This window comes from Chelonoidis abingdonii, chromosome 8, assembly GCF_003597395.2.
Source record: "Chelonoidis abingdonii isolate Lonesome George chromosome 8, CheloAbing_2.0, whole genome shotgun sequence".
Lineage (NCBI taxonomy): Eukaryota > Metazoa > Chordata > Testudines > Testudinidae > Chelonoidis > Chelonoidis abingdonii.
Window position 1 is genome coordinate 25,102,646 of NC_133776.1, and position 15,179 is coordinate 25,117,824.

Here is a 15,179-nt window from a genome sequence, read left to right on the forward strand (position 1 = left end):
TGGTGCCGGGAGTCGTACGTGCCGGGGCCGGGAACCATGGGACCTGCGACCCGGCCGGTGCAGGAGGTTAGTCGAAACCGGGAAGGACCTGGCGTTCACACGTGAGCGGTCTCCGGAGTTGCGGTGCCGGTACGCGGCGAGCTGCGACCCGAGCGTGCCGGATCGCGATATCTAACCAAAGATACGGCGCGATTGATGCCACGCTGCCATGCGAGTAACGACGGTGCGCGCCAGCAGGCAGGAGCGGTGCGGGACTGCGACGCCGGCGTCGGAGGGAGACCTCCTCGTGATCAGTGCCGGGCATCGGCGACCGGATGCCATGGCCTTGAGGCGGCCGTCAGGTCGGAGGAATCCGGGCGCGGTGCCCTCATAGGGCGTTGGCTGCCCCTTAGAAGCACAAACCCGCACCGGCGGCGCCGCGGGGTTGGCCGCCCAGAGCTCAGGTCGACGCAATCAGGTCCCGTCGCCGCACGGAAACGTCATCGGCGTGGACGGAGGTACCAGCTCCTACCCCAGCAATCTTGGTGGGTGGGCCTGCGGAGGATTCGGACTCGACGGACCGCAGGGCCCGGAGCCAACGAAACCCCTTGACAGCCGCACGGGCCGGGCGCCGCACGTGGGTGCTCCATTCACGGCGGCCCGGCTTAGCCGGGGTTGAGGAAGTAGAGGCCTCTTCGCGGGCAGCCGGTGCGGAGAAGGTCCGTGCCGGTGCGTCTTCGCGGTGCCCATGGGAAAAAAGCGATCCGGTGCCGGAGCGCGATCGTGCCAGGAGGCCGGGGTGAAGGTGCCGCTTCATAAGGAGCGCGCTCCTGGAGCGCATGGTCTCAGCTCCCCTTTATTTCTGATTCGTGTAGAGAGAGACATCCGGTGATAAAATACGGTGTGTAAAAAAGAATCACACTATAATGCAGCGCCACGTGTATACTGAACAATGCTCGTGATCCCGTGAAAACTAAATGAACCAGTTCTCACAGCACCGCTTTCCATCCCACGTGGCGTAGTGGGGATCACTGGGAGAGACTTCTAAGGAAGGTTCGCAACATACCTTCTATATACTACACGTCATGACACGCTTCAGGTGAATGTGGCCAAAACCGTTTCTCACAACGTTCTGGGTATGTACTCAAGCCTAATAGAGAGATCATTGGGCCGCGCTGGGGATCTGTTCAATGGAGCCATAAGGGCACTAGAGCGCAAACCGGGGCAGAGCCTCTAGCACGCTGAGTCAAGTAGAGTTTGACTATGTATGTTCTAAAATTATTCTCATAATAATCTCTTTCAAAATGCTAGATGTCAAATTATTATCAGGTGAGGCCATAAGTCTGAGGGAGTCACATAACGTATAGCGAGACTACGGTATGGCTGAAGTAAATACTTATGACGTAACACTAACTAAACAAGGAACAATTGACAAGAAGAAAGCTAGGGATAGCGGAAGTCAGCTATGCGCACGCGTCCACATGTTTCCAACGACCGATCACGGCGGTAAGAAGGAACTGAGGCGCGGCGGGCCGGCAGGGGTATATATCACCGCGCGCTGTTACAAATTATCCAAATAGCGGCGCCACTCTACGGGGCGACCTGCCGGCCCGCTTGAGTTGCTAGGGTAAAAGTTTCCGACGAACGTGCACGCGCGGCGCGTACACCTACTGGAATGGATATGAGCAAGCACTCGAAGAAGAAGTGTGGATTCAAGGAAAGATCCTGAATCTCTGGACTGCTTGGACTCTTACAGGGAAGAGCACCAGATGCAAAGCAGAGATCCCCAGAGATAATCTGGGTACCCTGAAAAGACTTTTGTGAAACTGGCAATTTATAACATCACTGCCACCATTTTGAATGACAAACTGTGACTTGTCCATATATTTTACCTATTTTAACCTCTCAATAACTCTCATTTCCTTTTCTTGGCTAATAAAACTTTAGTTAGTTTCCTATAAAATTGGCTACCAGCGGCAAGTTTGGTGTAAGAAGCAGGTTACCAATTGATCTGGAGTAAATGACTAGTCACTTGGAATTGGAACCAACCTAAATGTGATGTGATTTTTGGTGAAAGTAACCATTTTATCACAAAGTCCAGTTTGGGCGGCAAGATAAACTGGAGAGTCTAAGGGAACTGCCTGTGACTCCATGGTAAGACTGGTATTGTGATCCAGGAATTCCCATTTGTCACTGGCTTGGTGAAATCTAATTATGGAACACACCACCAGTGTGGGGTATCTGCCTGTTTTCTGACAGTCTGCCCTGAGGTAGGTCATGAGCCACTCCAGACAGCCTAACAGGCTGCTTTCCTCCTCTAGCAGAGGGGATGGACTATGAAACCTGGTGGGTCTTTTACATTTCTAATTTCATAGCCTGCATAATCAAATTCCTTCAAACAGGAGAGTGACCGGGTAAGGCGCAGGCATTGCCAGAATTGGGCTCTCCTATATTTTATATCCAAGATGGTTTTCTTAGGCTCCGCTCTCAGAGGCTGGAAAACCCTGTTATCAGAATGAAAAAAAATAAAGGCCAAATCAATCCTTAGTTGATGTAAAATGATCTAGCTCTGACTTCAGTACATCAATTCACACCAGCAAGGATCTGGCCCAGAATACCCACATAAAGCTAATCAACAGGATCACAATAGTGGATTAAACTGTGGCAGTGAAACTGAGAATTTCTTATAACACAGATTTTCACTCCTGCTGGACTATGGTTGCCAAAGAAACTGAGCTGATTCATCAACAGAGCTGGGTATAGGGGCAGATTTATTATGAGTCAGTTTATCTTTCCTTTCAAGCCTTCACAAAGGCAATACACCCACTTCTCTTGAGCACAGGAGAAATACCTTCAGTGAAGCCCTGGAGCTCTCAGGAACTCCATTTCCATATTTCCCGGAGATGATCCCGCAGGCAAGTGGAGACCATGTCATTGCTCCAACCCCTACAAAGTAACCGGAAAAGGAAATTAGTGAATTGGCAACATATTGGTACATCATAAATGTGACTAACTGCAAACAGAAAGACCAAGTTTACTGCTTATTCCTGTGATAGTTGTTAGCGATGTTCAGCCAGTGTAATGGTAACAACAGTCTCTTCCTGGACTAACCTGGACAAGGTTATTTCATATTTTTAGAAAGGATGTGCGATCCCTCTTAGAACAACTGCCACAGTCCTATTTGTGGCAGCTGCTTACCTCATGCTGGCTCCTCTCTTCCCAGTTTACTGAGGTATCCCAAACCTGTCCTTTGTCTTAGATGGCACCTGTGTCTTGCTGATGGGCAGGGAAGCCCCCTACCTCTCTTTGTTATGCTATCCTACTCCTTTCTCTGCACTGCATCTGACAGCTCCTCAGGGAGTGAAGCTGCAGAAAAGATAGTCCTGCTGGTGCATTCTCCACAGGAGCAGAGGGGCGGATAAAATGCACCCTGGCCAATCTGCTCCTCTTCCAGCCCACTTTGTCTCCACCCCATCCCTGACCACAGACTCCATAGAGCGGCCTGGAGCCACTGAAGAGGCAGATTGTGCTGTGGAGGCAGATGCATTCCCTTCGGCACAGGAGAGATGAGATTAGTGTAGGGTGGCTCCCCTTTCTGCATAGATCTGGAGTACCATTTGGGCTTTAGAAATTAGCATCTCAAAGTAACAGGTATCTACTTTTAGAGCTATGCTGAGACAGTCTCTCTCTTTGGATTGCTAGGCAGATGTTTGTTTTCTGCCACACTTCTATTTAACAGGGACATACAGGAAAGGATTCTGTATCCTTGCCATTAGCTTATCATTTCCTCAGGAGTAAGAAATGAGAGAACAGGGCAAATCTCAAAACTTTACCTATTTTGTGGTACAATTCTGGCAGTTGAACCTCCACTTTCTCTCGCTGGAAAAGATGATATTCAGCCTGTTCACATACTGGTGGAATCATATTAAACTGTCTTGCTACAGAATAGGCTTCCTGTACAAAATCAATAGAATAAAATGAAGTATTAACAGAGACTATCCTTGTGTAATATAACATATCAATCAACTAAGCATCCATAAAATCAGTGCATGTCCCAGACCTCTTTAGGTATAAAGAATCTGCTGCAAAGTAGATTCCCAAATTCTTGTTAGATGCAATATATATATATTCACGTTTCCCAAGCTTCTTTTCAAATAGCTTTTTAATGTTTTGTTTTCTGTATATTTAAACAAAGAAAAAAAGCAACAAATTCTCAGGGCATTTTGGACTCGCATTATAGTCAATGGAAAGACTCATTAACTTCAGAGGTTCTTGGATCAAACCCTTACTGGTTAATAGTAACTCTAAGAATTAATTATTAAAAATACCCAGCAACTGTAGATTCTACTCATGTCACACTCAAACTAACCTGTAGGCGTGTATAAGGTATGATGTCACTGCAGTGAAATATAGGTGGCATGCTGACCATACATGCTCACATTGCTTTCATGGTACTTAGCTCTGAAAACCCTCACACAGTTGTTCCTGTTTCTGTACAAGGTGAAATCAAAATTACTCAGCCTGATGGATCTCTATCCCAGAAGTGCATTACATTTTCTACTGCTGCAATACCCAGCAGCCTTCGGTTGACTACAACCAACCAAGATGTTTATAAAGGTGTTACAACTTGTCTACATTAGGAGCTAAGAAGTTTTTAAACAGCAGTTAATTAACATGGGTTATCCACTCTTACCATGAGCCTCTCACTACAACTGTTACCATGCCGGACAAACTCATTACGCATAACACACTGTTGTCATAATATTTATCCAACGAGTATCTCCTAAGGTATCATATGAAAACTGGTGACTTTCTGTTGATTAATATTCTTTTATGATGTATGTACAGTTAGCATGTCAAGAGTTATGCAGGTGTGCTGGATATATGCTACTAAAATATGTTTAGACCAAGCAATCCAAGTAAAGTTCGTTGACAGATCTGTCCTAGACAAAGGAATGTATATTGGACAGTCTGCCAGGACAAGGTTCGTAAGCCAAAAACAGTGGATAATATATGCATCTGTGGTAAACAGAGTGATGGAGCTAACAGGGGAAGGAGGAAACAGCATGGCTTGATTACAAGCAAAAGACAATGGACATACATTTGCATCTAAGTGATCACACCAATGGGATGAAGGCCCCTGCTTGCTGAAGAACAAACAGGATGACCAGAGTCTGAATCCCAGAAGGTCATCCTCACTCTGGGGACAAAACAATGATTCTGGGGAAATATAAGGAGAAGCAAAAAGCCATCACTTAAGGGATTCCCATCCATGTGGGTTGAAGGTGCTGAGAACTGACAGTAAGTGAGAAATTGCCTGAGATCAGGACTGTAACCTGTTAAGTGTTAGACACTAGAAAGTGTATTATAATTTCTTTATTTTAAACCATTTTAGGTTTCTATTATCCTTAATTACTGTCGCTTAAATCTCTGCTCTTTATTTATAAACTTATTTTTGGTTTTACCATAAAATCATCTCAGTGCTGTATATTAAAGCTAACTTAACAGGCTGGTGTGTGCACTTTCTTTGGAGGCAGCGGACTTGGTAATTTCACCGAGTGTCCAGTGATAGGGACTAGATACTGCAGAGAGATGCTCTGGAGAATTTGGGAAGGGGGGTTCACAGTGAAGGTTTGGGCAAGGCTGAGACTCGCAGAGTTTCGAGGAGTTTGCTGGTGAGGCAGACAAACTGCTGTGGCAGTGAACTGTCATTCCATTTAAGCTCCAGCAAGGCTCTCTCTTGCCGAGGAAGCAGGGTAACACAGCAGCTTACCATTCTTGGCTCCCTGGGGAGACTGTCGCAGCTATTATATTTTAAAAGAACCCAAAGCCTTTTTCTTGTCCTAGACAAGGTCACCAGGGTTGTGCTTTCACCAATGCACAGGCAGTGGATGCCTAGAGTATGTTTGAAAGAACCAACCCTCTGTGGAATGTATTCTTTTTACTGTTTTTTTATTCAAAGGGGTCCTCTACATTCAGGACTTACATTTGGGCACTTGCATAGCTGTACCCATACAAATGCCCAGTGTAGACGCGCAGCACTGGGGTCAAGTGGGGCTTGTGCCAGTGAGACTTATCCTGATTTGAGGGCCGAGCTGCATCTGTGCGGCGCATGTATATGGTGTGCATTGGGGATAGCCACACCACTGCAAAAATCTCTGATGTAGTCAAGTCCAAAGTCACAGTAAACTTCAGGCTCAGACTTAAGCCAAATGATTTTATAATTTACTGAGACATAATTGAGCTCCTATTGAGCTCCTGACTGATGCCAGGCTCATTCGTCTTTTGGCCCTGGTTGATGAAGCAAGAACTCCTCCAAACTGAAAAACTGGCTTCAGTGTCTGTGGGACTTAAAACAGTCAGGACTCATATTCTACAGGTCTACTAACTTTTTTCATCACAATAAGGGATAACAATTACAGTGTCTTTTACTAGAAAAGTAGCTGCTTCTGGTCTTGAGATTTCTGGAATTGACAGTAATGTTGACAAATCTATTTAATATGGTGACCAGCTGACTGAGTTATCCATGGAGAAACTCTCCCCAATATTGGAATCATATTCAGTGCAACGTCATCCCCTGGCACTCAGATGGGACACATTCACAGGGACTATTGTTTGGGAAGTTTATTGAACATCCAGGACTACTGAGCCTGTCTGGAGAACTCCAACAGGAGTTCATAGAATCATAGAATATCAGGGTAGGAAGGGACCCCAGGAGGTCATCTAGTCCAGCCCCCTGCTCAAAGCAGGACCAATCCCCAGACAGATTTTTGCCCCAAATCCCTAAATATCCCCCTCAAGGATTGAACTCACAACCCTGGGTTTAGCAGGCCAATACTCAAACCACTGTGAAATCAGTTCAGTAAAAACAGGTCAGGCACCTTAATCCACCTAAAAGTGTGTCTACACAAGTGTAACTGGTTTTAAAATTGCTTTAGCTGAACGGATTTTAAAACCAGTTCAAAAACTTTCCCAGCATAGACAGGTGCTTATTGTTCAACCTTTGCTTTGCATTTTGGCAAATTCTGCAGCCCTGAATGCGATCTAGAGGACATAACAGAAACCGGTGATACTTTTTTAAAAGCTACATTACCATGATCTCCATAGCACTCCAGCGTGAGGTTCCCCAGTACATTGCCATCCCCTGGTTTATCACATGTGTCATTGCTCGGACAATTTCTGAATCAGAAGAAAAAGATGAGATCTCTATGAAATTTCATATTAATCCATTTATTTACCACCCAAATTACTACAATATTCACAAACAATTGTAAATAACCGAGCACATGATGGTTTACACACGTGCAAGTACATTATATAGAGATCACTCAATAAATACCAGCCTAAAACAGGATATTAATATTGCCCATTATTAATGTTTTCTTTCATAGTACATGCACCCCACTTTGCAGGTGAGTTAGGCCCAAACTACGAGGCTTGTTTTCAGATTTCAAACTCAGCAATTCTGGGTGTTTGGAACTGGCGTGTTAGAACTTGATTTGGATACATTTTTAATAATGTAAATTGGGTGTAATCACTAAAGACATGGAGTTCCAGTTATGGAAGATATGCATGAGATAAGAAATAAGGCCCTGGGTTCAGGCTACTATAGAAATAGGTGGCAGCTGCCAAGTTAGCAGCTAGATCCAGGTTGAGGTTGTGAATCTCCCAAGGCTGGATGATGTCCAGATGGAGGGATTTTCCCTGGGCCCACCCAACTTTACAGTAAATATGTGGCTATTAATAGTTCATAATGGGCTAAGCAGTTTTGGTCAATGATCAACATGAAACTAAAACCAACCCTAAAATAATAGCTTTGTAGCTGATGCAATAATATATTCCATCTTCAAACACCCTTCTTTGCATCTCTTTTCCTGTTTGTGGATGAAGTTGCATAGTATATGGAAATTTTAGGAGAATTACCATGGTGGGTTAAACAAAGTATGCTCATGCTTATTCATGACATTATTTTTCTAAAATTTAAGAACACAAGAGGGCAGCATTGTAGAAGAGGTTTTGGAAATGTAATGACTAAAAACCTCTGCTAAAAACTTAAATTCAAAAGATTTTTTTTAAATTTAATTTTACAAAACACAAGAGTACACTCTGTCATCTTGCTTTTTACTAAGATTGTTAAGATGCCAGTGATGAAATATAAAGCTGGCTAATCAGATTGTTGGTTATATCAATACATCTGTTTTTTCTTTGTCCATTTACACCTCACGGTGTATCAAAGTATCAGATTATGCCTTCTCTTCTCCTCCCCCCACCCCGAATTCTACAATCTTTATCATTCTATGTGCAACTATGGAAGAGGTGATATTTTTATCATTAATAACATAATTTAGCACTTTTATAGTACTTTGTCTTCCATAGACTTCAAAGACCTTTCCAAATCTAGGTAGGCATTTTTCTCTCATTTACTGATGGAGTAGCTGAGGTGCAGAAAGTTTAACTAACTTGTCCATAGTCTTGAAGAGAGTCAGCGATAGCCCCAGGAACGGAACTTGGATATCCTGACTCCTGAGTTCCTTGCTCAATCCATTAGATCAGAATGTCTCAACCAGGGGTGTGACCCAGAAGTGGATCTCCACAAGTTCCCGAATGGATTTCACTTCACTGGTTGAAAAAGGAGCAAAATATCTGGGTCTCACCAATGGAAACTGTGGCGTGTTCAGCACTTTTTTTTAAAAAAATAAGGTCACTTATTTAGGGATGCCTAAACTTAGAGTATGTCCAAACAAAGGTGTGTTCTTAACTCAGAGTAGCTAACCAGCATTAGCTAACTTGGGTTACAATAGCAATGAAGACATGGCAACTGGCTTTTAACTTAGATTAGCAGCTTGATTTCAACTTCAGGATGCCCTATAGGCTTGAATTCGAGCTCCTAACGTGAGTTAAAAGCAGAGCTGTCATGGTTTCACTGCTATTTTACCCTTAGCTAACTTGTGGTGGGTAACTGATCTGAGTTAAGAACACAACTGTTTTGCAGTGTAGACATACTCTGAGACACAACTGGTTTTCTAAAATCTTGGCCTATTAATTTTAGGATGCCCAAAGCATGCTAGGTACATTAGAAATGAACGAATTCCCTGTCCCAATAATCTGGACAATGAGCAGGAATAGAGTTATGTAATAGGATGCATAAGCAAAATTTAGCAAGTGTTGATGTTTAGCATGAATCTTGTGGTTCCAATTTTTGTGTTTGGTATGTTAGGGGACTCGATGTTTTTTCTATGATATGTAGAGTTATGTATGCATATACCACAACCTAGTTTAGTTTGCAGTTGTTAAGTTGCATTGACCTTAAAATGAAGGTGACTGCTGATTTTCATTCTAATAAAGGGAAAGAAATGGAGATAAGATGGAGAAAGCTGGGGTGTGCAACATTAACATTTCTAGAAGCCTAGAGCGAGATCCTTGCTGGTGTAAATCATCTGTGTAGCTCCAGCGATTTAATGGAGCTATGCCAATTTACACTAGCTGAGACTCTGGTCTCTACAGTTTATAACTACCCATGTACTTGTACAGTATAATTAATTTCCATAGGATTGGGGAGCCAAAAGATTAACTGGGGTGGGGCAATATATTCAATCAGGGTGAAATTCACCCCAGTTCAGAAGGCCAGCACAAGGCCTGTGGATCACTTAAAGAATTAAGTAGGACTTAAGTAGTGTTTAGGCCTTCTACTGACTATTCAGTGTTTTGGTTTTTTTAAAGCATCAGCTCCTGGAGTCAAGCGATGGTGTGGGAATCACAGCTTTCACTAAAAGAAAAAAAGTTAAATTTCTGGCCTTCCTGGTTGCACAGAAAAGTCTCCGGACACTGAATCAGTGAACACCACATGTATTGATGACTGGGTTTCCCAGTGTCATGAGGTATGGCTACAATGCAATTAAACACCCATGCTCATGCCAGCTGACTTGGGCTCATGGGAAACCAAATTTGTCCTGTCTCCATTCTTGCTCTGTCCCAGTGCAGGCCCACAAGAGGTTGGTTATTTTCATGATTAATCATCATGGTAAAATCACTATCCTGGCCACGTTTAATAATGCTATGTCTATTGCTGAGCTTGGGCACAACGGCCTTTCTGGATGGAATATATCATTCATTCAGAATCACTATTGTTAATTTAGCAACAAACAAAGGCAAATTTAGTCCTTGAGCCCATATATTCAGAACTGTGTGTGTGTAAAAATGAACAGTTGAGCATATAGCCGACAGGTACCATGATTGCTCCCTGAGGGTGAAATTCACCACTGCACAGAGGACCCTCACACAGCCTACACACCACTTTGTTCTCACTTAGGGCTTAGTTTGAACTGAGATATTTATGTATTCACATGACTCCAGGACCTGGGGCTTTAAAAACACACCAAATATCAAGAAACTCACACTGCACAGTATCCTGCAGGATGTCTGACAACTTTAATCTTCCTATTAGATCTTAATCCTCTGTAGCACAGGACCCAGTAATTAACCCTTTCCTTGGTTATCTATAAACTTAATGCTGCATTAAACTTCCTTCCAGAAACCCAATTCAGCCAACATCATCTCAATATTAAAAAAGAAATAAACCCATTATGTGGAATAAAATTATCCTAATGATTGATTTTTTACCCACTCTGATAGCATATCATTTAAACGACACCTGACAAAAATAAGTCAGATGAAGTCTGAAAAGCATAAGAAACTATCCCTAATATTTAGTAGCATATTATCAGTAAAGCACAGGGTGTCTTGCAACCAGCAGGAGCTGTCTTTTTCAAGGAACAAAGTTGCAAGAAACTGATTGGAGTTTAAATCTATGTGATGGATTTTTGACCTATTAAATTGCAGTCAAGTTATTATGGAATCATAGCTATTGATCATTTAGATGGATTGAGAAAGCCTGGTGTGTGGCATCTTATTAAATTCTACACTACATTTGTAGCTGCATATAAAACTGTCTAGAGTATTAGTTCCTGAAGACATATATCCTTTTATATCAAAAGCATTCTCACCCTCTTTGTAAAGGGATCAAGCAAAGAAGCCTGGCAGAGGGTGGATTATTCTGAAAATCTTGGAGTTTTTATGAGATTTCTTCTGCAGGTAGTGAGAAGCAGATAAACATAAAGTCTCCATCTATACTCCTAGAAGAAATCTCACCAAACTAGAAATTATCCGTCTTGCCATGCTTCTGTTTCTATATATTTTATATGCAGCTTGTTTTTTCATTGGTAGCATGTTACATTTTATTTTGATTAGACTCTTTTTTTCCCCCTTAGAAGGGAAGGATGCAGAAGATCCTGCAGTCATTTTTTTTTTCATTTGGACACAGCCACACTACTTCACCCACTTTAAAAGCCTAATTAAATTTGTGAGCATACTCTGATCCAATAAAGAGCATGATGAACAGGTAACTCACGTGGCACTGAATGGTGAAAAAATTCTGAGTATGTTCAAACAGTGGGTTACATGATAAACAGTCATTCAAAGAGTACCTACTTTTTAATGATGGCTTTGTTTATTCTTTATTGCAGTAATATCTTCTTGGAAGTTTGAATATAACATTTTCTAACCTTTGCCCCCTACCCTCTTTGGTGAATGATGATTTTTATTCCTTTTGCCTTTAAAAACTAGAACACAAGCCAGCATGGCAAAGTATATATCTTGTCTAACAAATGCACCCTTAGTGATGTTTGAATAGTTCTGGGAAGAGGTTTGTGAATAGGGAATAGGTCTTTTGCTCCCACTGTTAGCTAGCTGGCTGCCTGCACAGGGGAACATAAATATGTCAGAATCTTACAGAAAGAGTGGCTATCAGGTTTGGGGGTGGAAGTTGTTGATTGACTGTAAATAAATGATTATTTAGAATCTGTAACACAATCCCTTCCAGCCTGTAACAATTTTGAAGTTGATTAAAATTATTTCCTATGGGTCAAATCCTGGTGCCTGTGTCTCTGTTAGCACAGATGTTAGGAATATTTATGAACTGCTGTGACATCTCAGATGAAAGGTCGAATGGAAGTACTTATTGTTTTTGTTATTAATTTATTACATGACTGTTATTTATTATGCAAAATTTGGCCCAAGATGACCAGTATTTTATAATAGCTGTGTGTGGTAGGCGATGAAATGAAGACAAAAATATTTTTTTCATAATTAACTGCAATAATTTACTTTATTCTACTACTTAGAGTATGAAAACAAGCCCCAGATATTTATACCACAAATCATAACATTTCCTCCCCTTTTATACATAAGTGCTGTTGTGTACACAGCACACAAGCAATTGCTATAAGTTTTGGAATCCATGTTATTAATCTGTGAATCCTGTGATGTATTAGAAATAAAATATTGTTAGCATGTGCTCTGCAGAATATTTTAATCTAGCTAGCACCTAAAGAATTAGTCCTGATCCTACCATTGACAATGTGTGCAGATCCCCATTAACTTCAGTAGGGCTTTCTATAGGTGAAGCAATCCCCTTGTGCATTGTCAAATGTTGGGCCAGGGCCTTACTCCTCAGAATGAATAGACATGGGCTAATCTGGAACTTATGTGAGCTGCTATTTTCCAGTTGACTAGAGGTGACTAGGCTTCAACAGTGAATATTCATCTGCTTGCACCTGTATTCTTATTAAGGTGCATTCTCAGCTGCAGAGAAGAGTGCGGGCTGCTAAGGTGGTTGTTGCTGTTTTGATCTTACACTCTGGTAATCTCTCTCTCTCTGCTGAACAACAAACATACTGTTAAGAAATTCCAAGTGTGTGTCTTTTGATTCTTCTACATCTAATAACAGCTCTTATAAGTGACACTCTGGTACAGGTGGGCTGTCACATCTGATCCAAATTCAAAGTTAATTCCGATTCTGTGAAGCCTTTCCTTGCCCAGGAGAGAGCAATAACTCATACCAAAGCCACAGACGATGGCCACAGACTAGCAGCAACATAACATAACTTTCCACTTGATAACCCTGAACAAAAGTGATTTATTTTTAGCTAGAAAAAATTCTTAAAAGCTCCCCTTTCTATAACCACTGCTACAAAAACTGTGTTTAAAAATCCCATGACATGAAGGGTATAATAAGTATAAAAACCATGTAGTATTCTTTCGTGTCTTATTAATCAATCACAGGGAATGTTCTCCCCCCTGCCTGTCTCTCTGAGACATGAAAGAGGAGGAGTGATCCCCATTATAATTTTCTTCCCAAGGCTTAGATCCGTCCTCCTTCTGTCTGAACAGGGAGGACATATTCCACACACTGATCATCTCACTCAAGTGAGGAAGCAGGGCTCAGCTACTTCTGTGGAACCAACCCTCTCCATGGGTCTCAGATCCACACAGGGCTGAAGGGTGAAGACTAGACTGGCAGGGGAGAGAAGTGATTGGCCATTGGCAGGGCAGATGTACACTGTGCCCACCTCAGCTCCATGAATCTTGAGCAGTAAAAATAATACACCTGCAGATTGCATTCTATCACCTTTTCAGGAGAGCACCCCTTTCATGGAGGCAGCCACAGATGTTGAAATGCCTGGTAGCCTGGCTCCAATGGAGGTGGGGGCTTCAAGGAGGCAGAACTAGTGCAGAGGCAAAGCACTTCCACATAGATGGCCCAAGCCTCCTGCAAATCCTCATGCGCTATGGACTGGCCCTGCAGCCTAAACCTCACTCTCCTGGCCCCCTTCAATGGAATGACAGAGAATGCACTCTGCAAAGGCATCCTTGGAGGGAGTGCTTCTTTCAGGGCACCTCCCACAGGTTCTGCCACAGAGGATGAGCTACCTCCATGGAAATCCAGAAATATTTTATTTTAAAAAAATAAGAAATGAAATGAAGATTCCAAAATTGGCTTCTGTAGGTTGTTAGTCATTATTTTCAGTGTAAAGAGCAGGTGCATTCTTTAGATTGGTTATTGCTGCTTAAAACTGTGAACTGTTAAATCCCCATGTTAGAACATCCATAACTGAAGTGCTGGTTTCCCAAAAGGCATCTTGCTTAAAATTACATACTCTAGAATTACAAGATAATAAACCAAACCTGGTTAAAGATACTTGGAGCTTCAAGAATGCAATATACCCATCCAGAAGCCTCAATACTTGTTTTTATCATCAAGGAATTGTTTCTTTTTCAAAAGAAATTATTATAATAATCATTTTAAAAAAGGAAAATCATTTTACAAAATAGAGAAAAAAATCTCTCTGACAAAGAGTTCTGGACTCATACTGAACTTTACTAAATTTTGGAGTGTTCACATTCAGTGTGCAACATCAGACCACTAGATAGACAATTCTGAGCTGCAAATTCAGATCCAGATCTTGACTTGGGGTTTTGGCCAGGGCCTGTCTCTAGTTATTTAGATATTTCTGTGAAATTGGATAGCGATTTCTAGGTTCTTGTAAAAGATTATACTTTTTTTTTTTTATTCTGCCACAGAGTACTTGCCATTACAAAACTCCCGAGATTTTAACTGGGAACCCAAAGCCAATCAGAGAGGCTGCCAAAATGAACATAGTTGGCTCTGCATTTGTACAGATGACTCACTGAAATGAAGAGCCTACTGGACGCTGTCTGCACTAGCAAACTCAGTAGCCGTAATTCACATGGCACTTCATGCTTTTTAGTGGGAGTGAGAGAGAGAGAAGGAGAGAGGAGGAGGGAGGGAGGGAAGTTGTTAGAAGTTTGTAGGGAAAAGTAAAAGAGGACCTGGCACTTTGGAGAGTCACCAAGAGATGTGGGAAATGGAACAACGACAATATTGGGAGTTGAGAGGAAGTGAAACAAGGGGATTAGTTCTTAAGTGAACTAATTTGAGCCTTTCATAAATAAATGTGGGTTAAATACTGCACCTGATATAGAATTACTTTCATTATAAAAATGTTCTAGTGTTTGCTTAGGGCAGCGGTTCTCAACTGGGGTACACAGAGATTTTCCACAGGGTACATCAACTCATCTATAGATTTGCCTAGTTTTACAACAGGCTACATAAAAAGCACTAGCCAAGGCAGTACAAACTAAAATTTTATACAGACGACTTGTTGATACTGCTCTATATATTATACACTGAAATGTAAGTACAATATTTATATTCCAATTGATTTATTTTATAATTATATGGTAAAAATGAGAAAATCAGCAATTTTTCATTAATAGTGTGCTGTGACACTTCGGTATTTTTACGTCTGATTTTGTAAGCAAGTAGTTTTTAAGTGAGGTGA

General features: G+C 41.9%; 1 protein-coding gene across 3 annotated transcripts in view; it reads right to left on the reverse strand.

Annotated features, from left to right (window-relative positions):
* KCNAB1 (potassium voltage-gated channel subfamily A regulatory beta subunit 1) overlaps positions 1-15,179 on the reverse strand; it is a 226,628-nt gene that overhangs the window by 9,697 nt on the left and 201,752 nt on the right. For all 3 annotated transcript variants that reach the window (XM_075068437.1, XM_075068438.1, XM_075068439.1), the window contains exons 9-11: positions 7,073-7,158; positions 3,813-3,933; positions 2,831-2,925 (exon numbers count right to left, since the gene is read on the reverse strand). In XM_075068437.1, coding sequence (XP_074924538.1) covers positions 2,831-2,925; positions 3,813-3,933; positions 7,073-7,158 — 302 coding nt within the window. The remainder of the gene's footprint in view (positions 1-2,830; positions 2,926-3,812; positions 3,934-7,072; positions 7,159-15,179) is intronic.